The sequence below is a fragment of the Prenolepis imparis genome, unplaced genomic scaffold (assembly GCF_030444845.1).
Source record: "Prenolepis imparis isolate NDT839.2.m4 unplaced genomic scaffold, iyPreImpa1.0 SCAF_9, whole genome shotgun sequence".
Lineage (NCBI taxonomy): Eukaryota > Metazoa > Arthropoda > Insecta > Hymenoptera > Formicidae > Prenolepis > Prenolepis imparis.
Window position 1 is genome coordinate 6,801,044 of NW_028141167.1, and position 23,495 is coordinate 6,824,538.

The window sequence follows — 23,495 nt, forward strand, 5'->3', positions numbered from 1 at the left end:
TGTCGCTTCATGATTCAGGAGCTATCTTGGAAGAAGGGAAAGAAACGGAGGAAGAAGAGGCGACGGGGATGGGACGACGAGACTGAAGACGACGAGAGAAGAGAGAGCGACATTGAAGAGGAAAGGGAGAAGGGGAGGAGGAAGGGTAAAACGATGAGGGGAAAGTTGTACGGAGAGACGAACGAAGAAGAAAGGGGCGAGTGTGAACGAAGAGATGTAGATCCCGAAGGGCAGAACGAGATGGGGAGAAACGCCGACGGAGGGCGGATGAGGAGGGGAGGATGGAAGGCGTCGGTGCATGCGCAAGAATTTCACACGTGAGCCCGCGAATCCGCGAGAGAGGTTTGCCTCGAGCGCGAGACTTCCTGCCGCTTCAGTGTCGTGCGCGATTCCGTACGCGGCGCTTGTGCGAAGCGATGACTGTGCTAGGACTCGTCCCGACAGATCGACCATAGAGATCGACGTTGGCACATTTCGAATTCGGGAATCGCGACAAATCTCCGCCCGGCCATGATCGAGTCCTCCTATCGAGCTCGCGATGAAAAGCCGCGAGTCGATGATCGATCGGAAGATCGAATTATAAGCAGCCACGAGGAGCATCAAAGCGACTGATGATGGGAATCGCGAGACGACGACACAACACGTCGCTGTCACTCGGTAATCGTTCGCGCGGTAATAATTCGACCGACGACGTTCAAAATGACGGGGATGTAATATTGAAATCCGTTTGGCGGCAAGGGAGAGAAATTACTCCGCGGATAGGCTGAAGCGCAGATTCTCGGTAAACTCGGAGGCTTGTCACTCATTCTACCGCGAAACAGGAGCTCGTGCCGCGATAGAGCCACGCGATAGTAAATCACAAGGTGGCAGGATTTTGCGCGCGGCTGTCAGACGGAAACGCCGCTCCGCTTCGCCCCGACTGACAACAGCTTTCTTCAGCACGTCACGCCGGCAGACAGGCAGAGTTTTCGCGAACCGTCGCGTCGGGACGACTCTGTGCGCGAATCTGTCGTTAGATTTATATCATCCTCATCATCATCATCCTCCTGAGGAATGACAGTAAAAATTGGCCACTTTGCCGCCGAGACCTGATGCAACTCTCGGTCGCCGAATAGCCGTAAATAACCACCACGTATACTTGAACGTGTAGCACCCGGTGAGTACCCGGTGTGTTGCCACGGTGGAATCCCGCTCGTAATGACTCGTAATTGCGCGGAGGAGGAGCCGACGTCGTGTTGGAACGATTTAAGGGACACCTAGCAGCGCCACCCGCGCCCTCCGCTATAATGATTAGGTGCACGCGACTACGAGGATTACCTGGTTGAGGTGGAGGATCGAGAGACGCGAGGGTGTATGACCAACGGCTGAAATCTGAATACGTGAGTGCTCGAACGCGACCTCGACGGACTCTCGTCTCTCTCTCTCTCTGGTCCCTTCTAACGAAAACGATTGATTCGACGACTGATCGTTAACACGCTCGGACGCAGATCGACGACATTCACACGGCGTATTCGAAGGATTCAATTGGAAGGTAAGGGTCAATTTCACGAGGGCGATTATCATCGAGAGCGATTATCCTCCATCCTTCGCTTTTGTTCTACTTCCTTCTCTTCCTCTCCTGCGCTCTCGCTCTCTCGTTTATTCCACGACATGAAATCGATAGGATAACGGCGACACTAGGATAAGTATAACGTTGAAATATTTATAAGCGTGTAAAACTACGTATAATGACGGTTTTAATTTTCGAATTTATCAATTTAATCTAATTTATCTGTTTAAATTGAATAAATAAAATGGAAAACTACACATAAAATTACAAAAAATATGATTCGTATTATTAAAATATATCGATTTGTCAGATTCTCTATAAATTTCAATATCACAATTATATCTCGTTTTACTCTAATTCTGACGAGTTCGAATTTTCGTGCTTTACATCGGTCTATATTCGCGCTGATGAAAATTCAACGAGTGATATGCGACATGTATTATACATATATTTGAAAATTTTAACTCACAATCAGAGAGCGAAATTAGAACGATTTTGATCTTGCCGGTTGGTTCCAGGCCGTTCTTTAGTCTGTCGCGTGTTCGTGCGAGATGCGGTCGCGCATCATTTCTCTTAATGCCCGACGATCCGTAAATCTCGTTGAAAAACGCAATCACTCTCGGTACTTCGCGTTTCTTCCTCGCACCGGGATATAGGTACTCGGTGCTCGCTCTCCATTTTCCGCGGGTTTTAACGACGTACGAGTGGCTCGCGGGGGTTTTCATCCCCAACGGTCTAACGAGCTCGATTACTCTCATTACGAATTTCATTCGCGATGGTAGCGGATGGTTGTTAGGGATCATCATATTGCACGATGCTCCACGACGATGTCGATCCTATCCTTATGAGAATCGCGACCACGTCGCGCAAGCGTGACAAAAATAAAAAAAGAAGAGAGAAAGAGATGTAGAAAGAAGAGGAGATTTCAGAGAGAGGGTAATGAAATTTTGAAGAAATCAGTGATTCTCGGTGAGAAACGTTGCTGGAAAATATTAACTCGGAGTTCACGTTTCGCTCAAATTAAGTAATGGAATGTAATTTGCACTTTTGCTCTTCACATTTGACACTTATTACTCTTTATCATTTATTTTAATTAAACGTAAAATGGATTTTATATAATTTACCGTTATATGTTGAATATCACATCTTCGTGTGTGTGGGATGATATTAAAATTATTAAAATTGAATGTCTTATGTATTTATAAACTTTGAATTTAGACAAAAACCCCATAGATATGTAACTTTTTTATTTTTCAATTAATATTTAACATTATCTATTATCAGAATAATTGAAACAAAAATACAAAGGATTTGATTAGACGAGTAGATTTATTATTAGAGCTTAATTAATTATATGCATGTAGCATGGTAAAATCTCGTTGATATTAAAATCTAAGTCGTTGCTTATGGCCGATGAATACCAAAGTACACGGGTATGGAAGCTTGGATTAATAAGAATCTTTCGTGAGGAGTAGGTACATTCGACGCGGAAGCCACGTTTTCAGCATCCTTTGGCCGCATTCATCCTCCAGCTAACAGGCTTCATTACTCTCATTGAATTTCGTTGAAAGTCGTTATATATCTTGCGCGAATATTCGAAATCCGCTCGATGTAATAAAATAAAATCACATTTCTTATGCAAGCCGCATCGCATTTTAATAAAAATCGTTGCATTTCGGGATAAATAAACTCGTATCTTGCAAACTTTTTCTATTAATATGCAAAGAATGTTATTTTTAAAGAATAAATAAATTATTTAGAAATCGAAATAAAATAAATAAAAATACGTATGTATATGCGATTTAAAATAGTTTACACACGTACACAATTATTTTGAATATATAATTTATTATCACAGAGAGAAAGAGAGAGAGAGACTGAGTGAGTGGGTTACTTGTGTCATTACAAAGTTCACCATGATTCAACGAACGTTCGCTTCAAGGCTCGACGACCCTTGTAACGTGTCTGGCTTTTAGGGCGTAATGGACACGTCACCAACGTTAAGCATCGGCGGTTCGAGGGCCAGGGCGGCCCTTTTGACCACTAGTGGCACCGGAACCGGTAGCACCGACAGACGGGTCGTCTTTTTAGCAAGTCAACCATCGGTCGGCAGCAGTCACGAGACCAAGACCTGGCCTCACCATTGGTCACCACACACGGTATGTAGTTTATCGGCTAGAGCCTAATATCTCGATCAAGTAGTGTAAGACTTATTGACAATGGTTTCAAATTTGAAACCACTGCATTAACTCTGAAAGATTAGTTAAAGAGCATGATATCCGCACTTATAGTTTGGAGATGAATATTTTCGAAAAAAATTAACATTATTGTCCTAAATATTGTTTTATAATATTAGGACATTTTAAAGAATATTTTTGAAAGCCTGTATCACATACACGATTTGTTCGTAATATCTTTGTAAATTATATTTTTCGTTTTATATTCCGTGCATAGAACATTTCAATTTTCACTGAAGTTGGTTTAATTCAATGGACTGAGGAATTTCCGATCTCTTTAATTATATCATTCAATTTCATACTCGTCAATTGTACCTTGATGTTGTCTCGACGAGATTTGCGACTCTTTTGCCGTCGATTTTCATTGGGTCGGTCTCTCTGTTTGTCTCTTTCACGTGACGCAATCGTTGTTGCGCATTGACGAAACGAATAACAAGTAATGCGCTAATGAAGCAATCAGAGGACACGTGGAGATTTAATTATAGTGGAAGTCCGCGTTATACCAGCCGGAGCGAAATTACTCCGTTGAGAATAACGAGAGATCGATTCGCGCGAGCTATTCGGACTTTTACGACACGCGGGGAACTATGCCGCCGACGCATATAGGTCGGTACAGCGCAATCGAAATTAAAATGGCCTAGCCCATCGACGCCAACAATCGGGACCCGACATAAGCATCGCACAATGCTCTGTGACGCATGGAAATATCTATACGCCGCGTCGGCATTCGCGCCACGACAGCTGACAATTCTCGAAATAATTAATGCACGGAGATTGACGAAGCGCCGAAATAAATAATACGAAATTGAGCCGTCGATAATCAACCTGTCGTTCGAGGGGCTCGAAGTCTGTGAAATAGATTTGCATAATAGGAGATTTGCCTTGTAGGATAGGACACACATAGAGATATAAACCACTTACAAAAAAGATAATAGAAAATAGAGAATATACACGCATATTTTGAATTATAAATTGCCTGGGTATCTATATCTGAAATATTACTACATTTTTCATTTAATGCAAAGTAAAAGATCGGATTAAATTCCTTTTAGGAATATGGCTTAATATTTAATAAATTGGAATCTAAATTTCTTTCTTTCTCTTTAATCTATTTTAACTGGAATTATACGTTTTTTCGAATATTTGCAAAAAAAAAAATCAATTTGCGGATTGTCAAATATTTTATCTTAAAGTAGAATATTAATTACATGAATATAATGAAATAAACGAATTGCACAACATAATATCTCTGAATAATTCGAAGTTAATTTTGCCCAAGGAATTCTCTAGGGAAATAGAGAAACTATCGGCATAAAAACAGTATCAGCTTGACTATCATTCCGCTCTGCTCACTGTTCAGATTTCAAGAGAGCAGATTTTTTCATTCGGGCAAATATTAAAAGGCGACGACAGGCGAAAGCGAATCGGGCCGGGTTGGCGCGAAAATGAATCGAGCAGATTCAATTCCGATGCATTTAGCGCATTGACTGTTATCGGTCGTGTCGGCCGGCCTGACGACGATACGGGCTCGCTTTGGCATTGTGATTCCCCCTTTGCTGGACCACGCGGGTGTCTCTCTCTCTCTCTCTCGCGCTTTCCGCGCTCTGCGGGAACGGTGTGGAGCGAGTAACATCTCGCACATACGGAATTCTGAATTCCGCTCGTCACCCGCACGTATTTCGCGTGGCGCGTGCACGCGAGAGCCATATGCGGGATATACGGTGGATTGTATGGCGGGACCAGAGAGAGGGAGTATGGACCGGAGAAGAGGCGACACGCGGATGGACGGGGCCCCGGAGGGCGTCGGGCGATATTTCGGAGGAGTTCGGTACACGCGGATAGCACGGTTATTAATTTAACGGCGATGGATACGGGCTTGTGAGAGACTACCGTTTCGGCTCGCCTTCGTATATATGCTGCTATGCATGTATCGGCGCGTATGCATACATACGTGCGTGACAGGGCATGTACGAAGATTCGGTCCAATGTACGGAGAGATTGAGGATATATTATTGAGACAACTTCGGACTAATTCGCGAATTCTATTTTCGCGACGTGACGTTAATGCTATAGCTGGAAGATGGAGTTGAAAATGGCATTACGATTATCTATCTACGACTTGGTTCGCTCGCGGTTTAAATATTTGATGACAGCCTGGACAACTCGAAATGATTTTCGATACGAAGAATTCGTTACGACGCGATTAATTTCGAGACGTTAGCCGTAATTGGCTGGTGCCGATTTCTGAACATTTTATATATCCGCTAGTGCAGACGTATCAGATTAGGTCGATTATTCTCGTCAAGTCTCGCGAATGCAATTTTATTATCTAGTACCTTTCGGTCTAATCGATACTAAGCAGATTTAACCAGCTGCGTAACTCGAGGCTAACTGAAATTTATCCCGTCCACCATTTTCATCTACTTTTGTAATTCAAAAATAAAAGTAAAGTTCCTTTATTATAGTATCAGCAGACTAATTTGCTGCTAGAGTCGATGATACGGATAAAAATCGCAAATACAAGAAAGTAAAAGCACAAGAGGATCTGAAAGTACCTTCCTCTCTTCTTTTTCTCTATACATATACGTAATACGAGAACGAATGGAAAAGTGATACTCGAAGGGCGCAATTGTCCGAGGGCGCGTTTCTCGCTAAAGATATTAACGAAGAATAAAAATGGCGTGTAGAGAACGTGTTTAAAGTAAATTGCGTTTTTTAAGCGCGACCGCGGGCTTTCTGAAGAGGCGGAAAAGCTCCGGCGGACGAATCACCGCGCCGGCGGTTCGGATGACAATTTGATATCCGCGGGAAATGTGCGAGGTGCCCAGTAAGGATCTCGTTACTCCGCGTTCACAATGTACGTCCACCGTCCATATAGAGCGAAAGGTCAATCTTGGCCGTGCGTGCGGTGGCTTTTACGGGCCCCTTGTTTCCTCCGGGCCGGGCATCGGCCCCGCGATCTCCCTCGCTTAAGTTCTAAAGGGGTACAGGATGGGGTGCATTTGCATAGTTATTCAGCCGCGCCGGATGAAAGTCGTTACGAAGCCTTCGAGAATTTCACCGCCAAAATTATCGACCACCTCACCTCACCGCACGGTTGCGCCTTTCATTCGCGCGCCGTGTTTCTGTCGCGACGTATGTAAAAGGCGGCAAGTGCCCTGATCATAAATCGACGGCTGATTCTAACCCTTTCAGACCGCGACCCGAGTCTATATTTACCAAGAGAGAACTCCGAAGCGCTTTTATACAGGTACTCTTTTCACGAGATGATAGGTTATTTCGAAATTTCAGGAGAATTTCTAGCTGGATCTCACTCTTGAAATCTGAACTGTATTTTATATTGCTTGGAGATTGATAAATTTTATTTATACCACGTATTGTACGATATAATTTTTGCTTCTCATATTTTGTAATTATTCTGAGAAAGATAAACTGTGTGTGTGGATATAAAAAAAATTATTAAAAAAACAAATATCGAATCGTAAATTGTTTTAATATCCATCTAAAATAACATATACATAATTAACATATTGTATTTATATTTGTATTTACGATACAACATATTGTTTTGTATTTACGTATTTATATAAACTTTTTTTATCAATATGAGGAAAAATAATAAATAAAGAGTTAGTAAATTTTTTTAAGTATCGAAAATGTGTGACAATAATATTGTCAATTTAGTGATATTACATCTCTCTCAAAGCGTAATATTTAAATTAAATTATTCTCTCTTTTTGTTCATTATAAAACATTCAACATTTCGTCCAAATTTAAACCGCAATTTTGTACATTGTGTACAAGCCCGGCAATATTGAAGAACGCCATTAGCTATTAATTGAATACAATCAAAAATCATGTATATATCGCGAATAATAAAATCTGTCTCAGAATTAAAAAATTCAAACCCCGAGATCCATCTCTCTATATTCCAGAATATTATTCCACGCATTAAATTGCAAATTATACTCTTTCTTTTAACAATGTTTATCTATCGAATAAATGTAAATTAACTGGAAATGAATGGATTACTACTCGTTCGATTGATCAATAATTTAAGCCGGAGGGAATTAAGAAGCACTCTCCGTCTCGCGTATTAACTCGAAAACGTAATGACTTGCGTTGTCGCGCCGTTGGTTCTTCGACGGTCGATAAGTGGGCCAATCATACGTAATGGGTCTTAATTCGAGTGGTAATTCGGTAATTAGCGTCGGAATTGCGAAGAGTACGGGTACCTTTTCGAGCGCAATTGAACGGGGGGATGTAATCGATATGGCGCGAGAGCTCGCGTTCGATGGAATAGGTATTATTTACTCCGTTATGTAAACACCACTAAGGTAATCAAAGACAAATATTGTTTCCATCGCGGTTGGCGCCGCGATATTTCGAAGTGAGATACAAGCTTCCTTTACTAATTGGTAGTTAACCGGCTAATTGTGCGCCGCAATTTATACCGGTGTTCCGCGTGCCGGAATTCTCGGTTGCACTTTGAAAGACGATAAGGGATTGTATTTGTCGCGTAATCTCCATTGTCACTTGCCGAAAAGCGGAGGAACAATTAAATGAATAATAGTGATTGTAATAGCAACTATTTCGTAATATTGTTCGACCATCGTGACAATTTTTTGGAATGTAGAAATTTCCACAAATTGGATAAAATTAAATATTATAATGTTTTTTCTTTGCTGATGTTCATTACGCATTAAAATATACATAGCAATATTAAATACATATTTTATTATTTAAGCTTTTCTTGTTAACATGGCTGTAAACGTCTTCTTTAGAGGAAGGATCGATGTAATCTGGAAAATTAGTTTCGTACTATGTTAGTATTAGAGCAGACCATAAGCATCATTCAACAATATACTAACGCAATTTCTCGCGTTTTACACGAGAATACAGATTTATGCCGACACATAAAACATCGCCACCTATGTTGACTTAAAAATAAAAAATTAATATCTCTCTCTCTCTCTCGCGTTTATCTCCGCTGATGCGGCCCAATCTCGCGAACAGCGTCTCGTTTAATTTCCTAACCGTTTCACGGCCGATCGAAAATAATTTCCCCTCCCGTCGCGTCGTCATCACCCCTCTTTCCCCTCTGGTTCCTTCGCCAATCTCGGTTGAAGAGGAACGACGCCTGGGAACGTCTACATTTTTTATCGCAAAGCACCGTCCGCGAAGCGCACCGATGAAAGTTCGAACGAGCGAAAATTTCTCGGTTTCCGGCCGCGCGGAGTCGGCTCCAAGTTCCCTCGCCGATTTCCCTGCGCCGTAAATCAGGATCGCTCGATGACATTTTACTGTGTTTCCCCCGTCTCTCTCTCTCTCTCTGTCTGTGCCGCCGGGATCGTCGCTCGTATTCGCGAATATTTTTTTTTTCGCCCTCACCATTTCGCCGTCACTTTCTTGCCTGGCGTTCTTGCCATCGTTTCTCTTTCTTTCTCAGTCATCTCTCATATCACTTTTTTTTTTCTTTCTTTCTCTCTCTTGTACCTGGGACCGTAGACTTTTCCTCAAACTCTTCTCCTGCGCCATTCGCGCCTCGTATATCCACCCATGTCCATTCGTATTCCCGTGACCTGCTATATCATGGCGTATCAACTGTTTTGTCAGTTTCCGGTGCGAGCGCCGGATGAATGGGACTTCTTCTTGGGCTTCTTCTACACTTTGCCCGTGCTGTGGAAATTATCGGCTCGATCCTCGCGGTCTCGCTTACGTATATAGCATCACCATCTCCGACGATGATATAAGAATAATAATATATAACTACTTTCGTCCGTTGAAATGCCGTATTTTGGAATTCGTATAAGAGATCTTGCCGACGTTTATTTCATCGCGTTTTCTTCTTTAGCTTCTTTAAATTATTCCATACCATTCATAAACCTTTGATCGATACTAGACAATTTTAAATTTAATAAACCGTACACATGTAGCTATATTAGATAAGAAATATATAAAAAATATATTAGATAATATTTTAAAGAGACAAACATAGATAGCATAGAATAAATAATTCAAGGTCTTTAAAAATCATTCGTATTTTGATCGGTGTACTAAATAGACATTCTCGATAGTTTCAAAGGTGTCTAAATACGAGTGCCAAATGCGCTTCAGCCATCGATTATAGACAATGTTAAGGCGACTTATGCTACGAAAATCCCGCAATTGCGGGAACGTTGATGTATGGACGGCTATTTATTCGACTGCCGGCACGAACGAAATGTCTTTCTGTTCCCTATATAACGTCGCCTAAGTGGCGAGAGTGTACAAAGTTCGGGATTGACGAGGAGACCGCGGAAAGACCAAGAGCGCTGAATTAGTGCCATTCGGACGAGAGATTGATGGTTGCCGGGTCGAAACGATTGTTGGTCGCGAATGACACTGGCATTTCGCGGCGATCGAATGTCAACGGATTGTCAGACGCTGTCAAAAAAGCGTTTACAAGGGTTAAATAACCCTTTACTCACGTTGCATTGAGCTACGTTTCTTTTGTCACACAATGAACGAAGGAAAGACATACTGCGATTGCGATAATGTATATCTGGATTATTATTATTTTTATATAAATTTTTATGCAAATTAATTAGGACGAAATAAGATTGTATAAAGAAAAACTTTAGCCCGCGTATTTTCTAAAATGTATTCAACGTTATTGTAAAATCGTAGCTGAAGATAAATGTACGGGGTTTAAAATTTGCTTCGAATATTCCCGATAGTTGAATATCTTTGAGATCTCTCACGTTTTTAGCGAAGTTGTCGCGCGTTTTGAAAATTCATGGCGGAGAGAGAGTTTCGGTGGAAGCCCATTTTCAAAGTTCGTTCAAAAGATTCTTTCAGATTATTTACGGAATAATTTGAAACGCCGTCAGAGACTTGGGCAATATATTATAAATAAAAATGCTCTACTTATTGGACAAAATTAGAGTTTGCAATTTCTTTTTATAAATTTCAAGATTAAAAATTGTTACGTAAGGAATTATTCGCGCGCGCGATGAGTGTCTTTACATGACAATTTCGAATCGATCGTGTCGAGCATAAAACTCGATAATGTACCTTCGGCGCGGAATTAGTCCGGAACAGAGCGACGTCGTTTCGTCTCGGCGAAATACGGTGCTTTGAGACAAAAGGCGACATTCCTATCTCGCGCGTGTTGAGCGCGACAGGTGAAGGTGCACGCGGTTAGACACGGGGGCACATTTCATTTACGTATTTATAAGAACGACACGCGCGTTTCTCCGTCTTGCCGCGTTGTCGGCTTCCTACAAGTCGCAATTCTCCTCCGCAAGTAGATAAGTAGATAGCTACGAGGGAAAACTCTTGAAAACGGAATTCTTCGGCCGAGAATACGATACCGGAACCTAACGCTCGGACGGCAAGGATCTAACCGTCGGTAGAATGGTTTGGCTTTGACCCCCTGCCGGAGCTCCTTCTTCGTCTCCGTCGTCCCCTCTCTCCCTGCCCCGAAGCAAATTGAAAATGGGAATTGGTCCTTTGAAGTTCGCGCAACGACCCGTCCATAATCTCCTTAATAACCTTCTCTGTCTCTCTCTCTCTCACTTCTCACCCTCTCTCTTATGCTCCTTTTCGCCCAGATTGCCGCTGTAAGCTTTCTTATACGCCGCAAGAAGGATGTAAACGCCCTTTACATATTCGCTTTGTAAACGTACATTATTCGATTTTGTGACCCTTCAAGCGTCCCTAATGGCATACAATTCCGTCTAATTTTTGTTTACGCAGTGTCCCAGAAATTCTGCGTTATTTATCGGATTCACCTGCAAACTCTTCCGATATCGTTCCGCCGTTTGAAAAAATAATTGTACTCGATATTTGAAATAGCTTGATAATTCATACACATACACAGACAATTTGGAATCTAATTTTGGTTCAGGTGCGCGGCACGTTGTATATTCATCGCGCTCCGTGAAATATTGAATTATGTTAGAGTGATATCAGTAACGCGTGTTCATCATGAAGGTTCTGAGATGCCGTAGAGTCAAGCGGAATGCCGGGACACGTTTCCACGAAAAATAAGAAAGAGAGAGGAATCCTGAATTATATCTGATATACGTCTCCGGGGATACAATCATAAGACTGCTTCAATAGAAAGTATGTCACTGCGTCTATTTCTTGCTCTCTTTCTTTCTCCTTTCTATACAGATGTGATGAATGTTGCGATCGCACAATTTCGTATTGACGTGCAAAATGTCAAAAATAAAAAAGGCAACAAAAAATGACAAATTGCACATATATTGATATGTGATATATTTATATGTGTCAATGGAACAGTATAACATAAATTTTAACACGTAATTTTGTAGTCACTGTATTAACGGAATAAAATACTCAGAATTAAATTATTTATTCTCGAAGAAATGTTTCAGATATTGGGAAATACAGCGGCGCTTGTCGCCAAACATTTACTCTGATTCGCTTCCTTCGTAATTTGCCCCCTTCCTCTCATTAGCTTGAATAAGTAATAAACAGTGATACACATTTCTCCCATTCGTTGGTTCAAAGACTAACGTTATATGCGACAAACGTTAAAGTGTGATTTATTAATGGTCGTAACTTGCGCACCGGCCGGAAATTGATTGCACCTAGTATATCCGGGAAAAGAAAGTATTTTTTAACGAGCCTTATTTTTTTTTACTGTTCTCAACGAATGACGCAATCCACCAAGAAAATTACAAGCTGGCTTGCTTAGTTCGCGCGATCTTTGCGACAAATATTCATCAATAATCGAGGGTAATGTAAAATTAAAAAAAAAAATAATTTTAACGGTATTAATTTTATCGAAATTAATTTTATCAAAAATATTGTAAATTACAACAAATCTTTGGATAAAATTAAAGCAAAGATAAATACAAAAGTGAAAATAAAAAGTAAAAAATAATTAATACCTATAGTCTATATAAAAGGTGTACAAATTAATGTTGTAAATTCCATATTTATTTAGCATAGAATTGCATTAATTATTCTTGTTTTTTTTTAATTTAAAATAATTAAATTAAAAAAACAGACTGAAGAGTATCGTTATCGTTTATCATTGGAATATCTCATCGAGTTAATTTCACGTCGCTGGCGCATCGCTCGATCTCGACCACTTCTCGCACCTTTTCGATCGATTCGCATGCACATGCAGGGGGAAGTCGCAGCAGAGAGAAATACTCCGCCTCGACAGGATTCTGTCCCATTTCTCAGCCGGGAAACACGCAACCTCCCGGGCTGTCCTTCTTTCCGTCTTTATCGCGAAAATCTCTTCGACGCGCCGCGTACATCTTTCCGCGCAACCTCGAAAAATAGCGACAATAATAAAGTATCCGGGCGTAGCCGGGCCTGGAAAATAGGCATCGTAAACTGAATTCATCGCTCGCTCGCTCGCTCGCTCGTTCGCTCACCAGCCTCGCTCTTGTTACTTGGATCGCCATATTACGACCCTCTGAGAAATACAGACACACACACACACACACCGATGTATGTAGATGCTGCTTTCGTTTCGACGCCTTTCGCTTGCGAAATCGTTAAAACTTATCGCGTGCGCAAAGCGCATCAAGCGATTACACGCTAAGCTGTACGCAAAAAAAATTTTATAGTCTCGCAATTGGAAAAAGATTGTACGTGATTGATGAGATTCTTTTATTGATATTGCAACCTTTGAATCTTCAATGTATCGCGCTCAAATAGGATGGTTTTGATTGAAACTACAGTCAAATCTATAAATCAATACGAGAATGAATAATTAAGGTAAATCGGCTACTATATTTTCACCGTTAGTATTTCCAAGTTTTGATTCAATCATCGCCATGAAAATGACATTTGCATTTTCGGCATCGACGTGCACCGTCTGCTATTTTTTTCAATATCGCCGTAATATTAATCGGCCCTATAAAAACACACAACATTTTTTTATAGCTTCTCACGGGTAAAAAAAATAATAATACCACCAAAACAACAAAAATAGTATATAATAACTATTTTTCCGATTTGGATGTTTTATATTTGCGCACATATAAATTGTTAACACATTTATAACTGTATCTGACAATATAAGACCCGATAAAATAATAAAATGGTAAAAAAATATACGTGATAAAGTGATGTTTCAATTATTATACGCGAAATCAATAAATTACGAAATTTTTTTATCATTGTAATAGCAACGTTATCAATATTTTTAATTGAAGTACAGGAAGTCGTACGGGGAAGTTTCATTTTCATGTAGCATCGATTAATTCTATTAAAAAAAGAAAAAAAACGTGCAAGGTTTCTTTATTCGACATGTTTTTATTTAAATTAAAAAATGTAATTTTTTCTGCATATACATATAGAGACAGAGAGAAATTCTACTAAAATTTAAATTTAATGCAGAACCAGTTGTAGTATCATTAGAAATTAACCGAGTATTTTGCTAATGAAATGATTAATTGTTTATATGATAAACTATCGTTTAATTTGCAATCATTGAAATGGCGCAACTATTTTCAGTCACTGTATAATTAGCCATTGTATCGATGAAGTGTCCCGTAATGAGTTATCGCTCTATCAGGTTATTAACGATGCTTTGCATTTTTTATTATCGGTGTGTTGTCGCGATATATTCACATAACACTCGCATAGGCGAGTCTTTATTTTCAACGATCTTTCTTTTTTATTGAAATAAACATTACGTAAAAATTTTCGTCTATAGATCGAAGCGGATGTTATTTTCGGATCATCGTCTATCAGATGCATCGGCATTTAGGTAGGGTGCGAAAGAGAGATTAAGAGGGACAGGACATCGTGTTGAACCGCTTTCGCGGTCGGGCAGACAAGCGAATCGTTAATTTCATTTACCGCGTACCGTAGATTCGGTTAACGTCGAGCTTGACGATCAAAATGATCGTTGCCCCCCTTGACCGGACAAGCACGCCTCCGGCGTACAGCCGCTTCTGCTTTTCATCCCTCTCTCTATCGGCTTTCCACGCGTATACATCGCCCTAGAAATATTCCTTCCTCGCTGTTAAAGTACTAGCAGCCGTGTAAATTTCGCCGCGAGCACTTTGTCAAATAACGAGCGATGAGTGCGATAATAATGTTGTTAAAAGCTACGGCTGCTGTATGAGAACACTCTTGTATGCTATAAAATATAAACGTCAAAATAAAATAATGATTATACTAAAAGTAACTTTTTAGACTTTTTTAGCCTTGGTTTTTTTTATGAAAATCTGTGAGTGAAGTTTTAATTAATTAATAATTATTATCAATGCCAAAATAGTCTGACTGCCATTAAGTATAATGCAAATGGTTTAAAAATAAAAACATTCAAACAAAACGTTCTCGTTTGCGCTGCGAGTTTATACAAACTTGTAAAATTGTATATGTTAAACTTGCATTAAACAAATGAGCTCGTCAGCTCGCACTGTTTATCGCTCATCGCTCGTCAACGCGCACGCGATCTTTCCGCGTCGACTGCATCCCTTTGTTAACTGGCCCGCTGTTTGCCGACACATTAATTTTTCTCCTTACGGAAAACGCGACGTTTTTGGCAGAAATTATTATCCGTCGCTGTTTGCAGCGGAAAATATATCGCATCACTGTCGGACAAATATTTGTTTTAGAGTAGGTTTTAGATTAAGTCAGACATAGGATGAAATAATGAGATAATTTCATGCACGAAAATAATTAAGCGAAATTCTTTATATATATATAATATATACAATATGTATATGTATGTATAAGATACACTGTAAATTATACTCATTACGCATTCAAGGAGTTAAGTTTAGATTAAGTCAGACATACGACAAAATGATGAGATAATTTCGTTGCACGAAAATAATTAGGCGAAATTCTTTATATATATATAATATATACAATATGTATATGTATGTATAAGATACACTGTAAATTATACTCATTACGCATTCAAGGAGTTAAGTTTAGATTAAGTCAGACATACGACAAAATGATGAGATAATTTCGTTGCACAAAAATAATTAGGCGAAATTCTTTACAGTGTATCTTATACTTTTATATATATATATATATATATATATATATATATATAATATATATATATATAAAAGTATAAGATACACTGTAAATTATACTCATTACGCATTCAAGGAATTAAGTATAGATTAAGTCAGACATAGGACGAAATGATGAAATAATTTTGTTGTACGAAAATAATTAGGCGAAATTCTTTGTATCTATATAATATATATTATATAGATATAATCTATATTATTTAAATCTTGAGTACTGTAATTTTATCAAGAATAATAATTTAAAATGATAATATAAAAAAGAAAGAGAAAAATTAAAAAACAATATATATAAAAATAATAATAATATAAAATATTGTAATATAAAGTAAAGCAATTTAATGTCTACTAAAATAAATAATCTGAATTAATTCTCAGCTATACAATTAAAGAAACAATTCTTTTTTATATTTAATATTTAATTTATTTATAAAATCCAAATTTATTTTAAACAGAATGTGACAGCTAATATTTTTCTTAGCATAATGCATTTGTGTAATTACGGTAAATCGCGTGAAATATGCATTTGACAATCATTTTAGTTAATGCGAAGAGGTTTGCTAACCGACGTTACATTTGCCTTCGGAAGGTCGGAATCATTAACTTTTTACGCGCCTCGACGTCGAGAGTGCGATGTCGTGCTACCAAATCTCTTTCAACTGTAAATTGAAGTGATTAAAAATTCATTCATACGTGATAATGGAAGACATGAAGATTGACGAATAATGAACTTTTTAATCTATGAACTTGTCGAGTGAGGCAATGAAAATCACGCATTATCAATTGTATAAAGTTGCAAATATATTATTTATAAAATAAAGAGATTTCATATTATTTTTCTTTTCATATATCTTAATAAAAATGTAATAAAATTCATAAAAGAATTTATTACATTGATGATTTTAATTTTATCAATATAATATAATTATCTCGACTGATTATAAATACTCACAATCAGTCTTTTATCTAAAATATCGCGACGACTTTAAAAATATCAAAACGATAAGTATACATTTTCGTCTTAATTTCGAAATATTTCCTCGGCGGAATCTTCACCAGTCATTTCGGGAAATTTCAATTCACAACACTTGGTCATTTTTGGTATCCTGTTTTAGCCGATACCGGGATAATCCCGAGAGCGGTGTACGCGATTGAGATATTCCGAAATATAGAGGCGGCGTTTCGCGAAAGAGAGGCGCCCGCGCCGGAAATATTACGGACTCGTAGCACTCTCTCATGGCGGTAAACCTCGAGACGACCAGCTCCTGAAATCGGTTCGATTCCCGTTCCGCTCGGCTCGCGTTTCCAATTTTCCTCTCAGCCCGCCCGCCTCTCTCGGTTCGCCGCTCGTACGTTCGTTCGCTATCCGTTCGTCGAGCAAGCGAAACTTCATTCGGCCGGTGGTTGCAATTTTGCAGCGCAGATCTTGCAAACAGGAACGCAGCGGTATTCCGATCCGTTTCGTGCGACAGAAGAAAAAAGAGAGAAACAGAGAGAGAGAGAAAGAGAGCGAGTGCCAGACTCATAAGGAGGAGGCTGCAAGCAAGTAGTTAAGTACGAGCGAAGGGTAGTCAGGTTTAAGCGCCACCTGTGCTTGTCAATTAAGTTTACGCGTCTTCCGTTTCAACATTGTGCAGGCTGCCACTTCGCCTCCCCCATCGCTGTTAGTTATTCTCGCCCTCGATTCTCGCGATCTCTCCTCACCCTCTCCCTCATCTCGCGCCTTTGCAACCCATCCCCCGTTGTATCACTCGTTCCGTCTCCTTTCGCTCTTCTCGTAGGTTCCCTCGCGACCAAACTATTCACCTTCCCTCACTAGTGTCATCTTTTCCTCTCTCGTTCTCCACTTATTCTATACCCATTATGAATTATCGGCCATAAACATAAAAACGTTTGCATCCATGCGACGCGGGGTTACTAGCTAAATTGGGTCCGACGAACTCCTCATATGCTTTATGGAGAGAAATATATTTTCGCGGTTTTTCACACACATATAAACAAATATAATGCATATGTAATGAATGTAACGAAGACGTAATAATGCGGGATATAATGCGGCACCGAGATTAGCGCGGAGAGACTTTAATTCTTATCCTAATGAACGCGTTATGCGCTGGCTTTCAGTAAAGCGACACTATTTAGTATAGAAATTATGGATTCTTCTTTTTATTCATCTACCCTTTTTTTAAAAAGATGTTTATAGTTGGAAAATATCTCGATAATATTGTTTCGCAATTACAACATTCTCTCGAGACATGAGAAAATTATATCATACGTCAATTTACCTTTAAACTTGAGACTACATTTTTGCATCGCCGCGAGATGCTCCATTTTATTCCTCGATGCAGATTGAAACGTCCTAGAGCGTATAAGGTTTCGAGATACAAGTTTTATCGGGAGGGGTGATTTTTATGCCGTGTACGACCATAAGTTTCCCTTTCGCGCGTGTTACCCTTTCGAAATGGCATGGCACGCGATTGTAAAACGCGCTATTTCTCCTCGTTACTGCTGCCAAATCACGAGATACGAGTGTCTTTTACGACGCGAGGAATCTTACACGTCTCCACGTGGCCAGGTGCGTATACGACTGCACGCGTGACTTTTCTTGCCGTCGCGTGTAAAATACATATACGCGGAATGTCGACGCGAGTGTCATGCGCCTTCGAATTTTTATCGTTCTCAAGAGCGTACACGAGCGAGGCGCAAATTAAATTGCTCCGGGAAGGGTGGAGAGAGAAACACATTCCTCCGTTTCGAAATTGCGAGCTACGCTAGAATGTCCAGGACGTTATGAATAAATGTGAGAAATCAATTGTAATTCGCGTGCACATTCTGAAAATTAGTAGATAAAATTAACTTTTAAGGTCCACCGTTTTTAAACATCTATATAATTTGTCAGATAGAATTTTATTCATAATTTTATGTGATACGAAGACTATTTAAAAACAAATCAGAATATGTGTATATATGTATTGTGTATAATTCTAAATTTCTGAATTTTACCACGGAGTGTAGACTATCCAAAATAGTCTTGATTCCTTGATTGACTGAAACTTTAATAGTCAACTGTAATTTTTGTTAAAAATAAACGCCGTTAAAAATTACTCCGTTAATGTATCTGATAAAAATAATCGTAAATTTTTATGAGTCTTTTTATTAGTAGTATTAAGATATTAAGAGAAAAAAAAAAAAAGAAAAAAGTTAATTAATGAAAGAAGAAATGTGTGTGATGGTGCATATAATTGAACTCGTACTACGAGGTGAAAGAAATTTTCTTCGTTCCTCTTGATATCGAATATCGGGGTCTCTTTGAACGATATCAGAATCGTGAGTACGATTTCTTGCGTTTCCCTGAAAGATCTATTGTCAGAGCATCGTTCCCGAAGATCGGGGAAATATGACGACGATTGTAAAGTCACTCTCGTGGCATTCCTGATGCACGCTGCAGCACGCATGCATAATATCGCTCATATTGTGCGTATGGCAATAATGGTCGGAGTGATGAATTTGCGGGACGCCACTTTTCGCTCGAGAAAATCGAAGCTTTCTCTCTCTATTTCTCTCTTTCTCTTTCTCTTTTTGTCTCGACTCGGAGAGCCGAGTCGCTATCTGGTCGCGTGTGGTCCATCTGGATATCCGGAAAAATGCACTCACAGATATTGGGCCGGCATACGAAAGCATCGTTCCGACCGAAGCACTGTTCTCGGTTGAGTGCACCAAATTGTTATTGCCGAACAATCGATTTCTGATTTTGGCCGCAGCCAGCCGCCGAAAGTCCGTCTTAGAGAGGATGAGGCCTCGCCTCCGCGATATTAATTTCTTCTTTTTAAATTCTTTGTATATTGCGCGTATCGATATTGCGTCCATTTATTCCGGCAATTTTATTCCGTGCCGGATTGCCCGAGTTATCGATAAAACGAGCAAATCCGCAGCTCGTGCTTGGTGAATAAAATTGATTCGCCGTCGTGTTTTTGATGCCCCGGTTGCATTCGTGAATAATGGGAGCCGCGCAACAATTTTCATTTACTCTTTGTCGATCGTCGAAAATATCGGCTACATGTAGATAAGAATTTGTTTATAATCTGTTTCATCTGTAAAAAAATATAAAGAGACGAAATATCTGTATTCTTTAATGTCGCTAATAGTTTTTTTATTTGGAAAATTATGAAATGATTAATAAAGATCGGCGTAACTTTCGAAATTTATGGAGTACAAATTGCAACTGTGTGCTGATATCAAAGTGGTAAATTCGAAAATAATTAAGCAGAAATATAATTAATGAACGAAATAGCAGGCATCAGCATCTTTAATTACACCCATCGTTTCTATTTCGTCAGGGTCACTGTGTCTCATGGAAATTTTTTCTTTGAGCGCAAAATTAATAATTTGGATCATAATAATTATCGAGAACGCGAGAACGAGAGATAAAAACCGCGTCACGCGCAAAAAAAACGTTGCTATAAACATATTGAAAAACTGAGAGAATCCTAACAATTTATCATACTTAACGAAAATTAGGATTTTCAGTCAATTTATCATTTGTCAAGCCATAAATTACTGTCGAGTACCATTCAGTCTGCCCATATATTTTACTTTGCAGCGTGCATGGTAAAAGAGTGACGATATATAAAGCTACTTTGCTCACATAATTATGCGCGATACAGTTTATTGTGTTATTACGTTAAAGTATAGTTATTACATATTTCTGGATCGGAAATAATACTGCGCGCGCGCCGTCTCGCATAAACGATCGCGTGCCTGCAAAGCATTTTCGCCAACAAATTACTTCATGTTTACTGCATTCCTCTCGCGATATAGAGAAGGAGGTAAATAAATTGATCACTTATTTGCCGGCGGTGCCCCAGCACAATATAAGTGATGTTAAACACAATATCGTATTACTCGCTCTCGCGCGCGGCGTGATGCATTGAGAGAGTTGTAAGCCGTTTATCTCAAAGCGAAGGGGTAAGAGAATAAAATGGAAATACACCCCGCGCCAAAAGAGCCCCCAAGACAAAGTGGTGGAGCGCGAAATGTTGGGCCAGACCAGATTATTTTATATACGCTCCGCTGTGTTTTGATTTAACTATCCGCCATATGATCGCACTGTTATTAAAAGCAACCTTTTACATTTGAATAATAATAAAGCATAATCCACAAAGAATTATTTTTACAATTTTTTTTTTTTTACAAAAGTCAACATAACAAAAGCTATACCTTATTTCTTATTATTAAAACATCTATCTTATAAGTTATAAGTTGGAGGTGAGTTGGAGATAATATTTGAACATCTCAATGCAGTATTTTTTTGACCAAAAAGATTAATGAAATATCGTTACGACGCGGAAAATAAATATCGAGAATAAAATTTGATGGATACACTAAACGGATAAAACAAGTAGCAGCAGTTAATGTTTTTCGGTTTCCCCTTTATTTCTCTCTGCAAACTATTAATGATGACACTTCCGCGTTGTTTGCGCATGGAGTGCACGGCTTGTTCGTTAAACCGAGCTCTGTAAACGAGTGAACGTCAAAATCGCGGTCTCCTTTTGAAACAGGCAGACCGACGAATGCCCGTAAACACGAAAGCGTCGCATTACCGTTAGATCTCGCGCAATTTTAAACGGATTTCAGGATTGTTAAGTAGTAAATGCGCACTGAAAATAAGAATTTTACATTTCTCGTATTTTTTGAAGTACAAAGCGAACGCGAAATATTAATTCTTTTACGGTTATCAATAATAATATACTATATTGTGCAGGTTTAAATTGATTTTCTTTATTACGCGAAAGCCCTTGATTTTTACGTTTTTTTTTCAATGAATAAAGGTAAATTACTTTTCATTTTTTAATTACTGTTCACTTTTTAATTCACATAGTTGTATGACAGAATTCGAACGCGCTTATGGATAAATTATTTTTAAAGCACACGTTAAACGAATTTTTTTTTTTCACAATCGATTAATTGAATTTGCGAAAGACTGTTACATTTATTGTCATGTACATACAATTTCGCGTGATTATTTGGCACACTTATTAATACACTTGTTGGTAACCTGTCAAGTGTTTCCTTTGTGGATGTGACTAGCGAAAAATTATACAAAAAACAAATTGCCGTTAAAATGTTTTTGCTTCGAAAATTCTATCAAAAATTTTATTTGAAAAACGACGAGTCTGCCTTTTAAATTCAATATAGGAATTTCGCCGTATTGTACAATTTAAATGAAAAAAGCTAGTTTTTTTTTTTATGGTAAAAAGTAGCGCGATTATTATGGAATCAGATTTTTACTTCCGTGTAAATAAAAGATCTTTCGTTTTTCAGAAAACGTTTCTCAGAAAAGTTGAACTTGATGGCGCTTCGCTTCCGTTAATGGACGCCTGTGTTCGCAAGCGAAAAGTTATATGTACTGTGGTGCATTAACGAAATTTGCTTTTGCAAATTCTACAAGTGCCCTTTTTGTGTACGAATTACGAATGTTTTTTGTAAAATGCTCGAAACAATTGTTACTTACAAAATTGGCGCATTACGCGACACGATTCTGTACGTCGAAATATCGATTATACAGTTAAAATAAAAAATATTCTTTTTAAATTCAAGAAAAATAAAATATCATTTCTCGTAATCATTTTTATGCTGAATGTAATTTTGATTTTCAAAATCTATCCTATTATGTCAATTTTGAAAAGTTTAAAAGTAAAGTTGTAAAAAGATATTAATATTTTTGATATTTATGACGACAAAATTTAATTTAAATTTTGATAACACATACAGGATTTTTTTTGTTCTCAAAGTATTAAAAATTTAATATTAGTTTTGAATGGAATATAACTTTTTCAGCTATAACATAATAAATTACGTTATAGTTCTTTTTTATACAATTTTAAATTCCATTTTTTTTTTAAATTATGACGTGATAGAACATTGCTGAGACCAAAAGCGTATCAAACATTTAAAAGATTACATAAAAAAATTGTTTATTAATTTTTCAAAACTGTTTTATCTTATTTTTATCGTATTATAAAAATCTACAATAGGTATAATAGGAGTCATATAGATTATATTATTCCGGTATATATTCATGTGAAGATTGTTGCGAATGCTTTGCTAGAAACTTCCACACAGGAAACGCGTTGCTGACATTGTTCGCGTCATTGTACGATCGGTATCGGGACTCGATTTCGCGCGAGTATAAATCTCAGAGTATACGACAAGGTGTATCGTGCCTTTCTCCAGAGGGTGGCGAGGGGTTACAAGGGGTGGTCTCTCTCTTCGTGCCGGTTACAGGGTAGCGGTTGCGGCGTGTTGACGTCTAGGTGGTTGGGGTAAAAGGGGAAGGAAAAGAGGGAAGGGAATGTGAGAGGCTGCTTTGGAGAACGGTGTGCACGAATATAGATGGCAGGCACGTGTTGTCCTGGCGGCAAACCAACCCTCGAGTTGCACTCGACTGATTTACTACCCCTCGTCTTCGGTTGCCGGTATCGTATTCGCTGAAAGTCCGGTCGAGGGTGCCAATCGAAAGTTGTATTAAAACGACGACGCCTCGCACGACACGCGACCTCGGGATATTCTTCTTCCGCTGTCAGCTGTCAAGACTGTTCGATCGAACCGATAGGATGATACGGAGAGGGATCGTTCTTGCTATTTCACGAAGAAATAGTAGGTTATAGTCTCTATAATAGG

General features: G+C 38.8%; 1 protein-coding gene across 3 annotated transcripts in view; it reads left to right on the forward strand.

Moving 5' to 3' along the window:
* Positions 1-264: 264 nt before the first annotated feature.
* Positions 265-23,495, forward strand: part of Scgdelta (sarcoglycan delta) — a 257,268-nt gene continuing 234,037 nt past the window's right edge. The window contains exons 1-2 of one of the 3 annotated variants that reach the window (XM_083045890.1): positions 265-1,379; positions 3,526-3,708. In XM_083045890.1, coding sequence (XP_082902016.1) covers positions 3,532-3,708 — 177 coding nt within the window. In that variant the 5' untranslated portion in view covers positions 265-1,379; positions 3,526-3,531. Of the gene's footprint in view, positions 1,532-3,525; positions 3,709-23,495 lie in introns of all 3 variants that reach the window. The other 2 variants (XM_083045889.1, XM_083045893.1) reach the window with 2 other exon arrangements.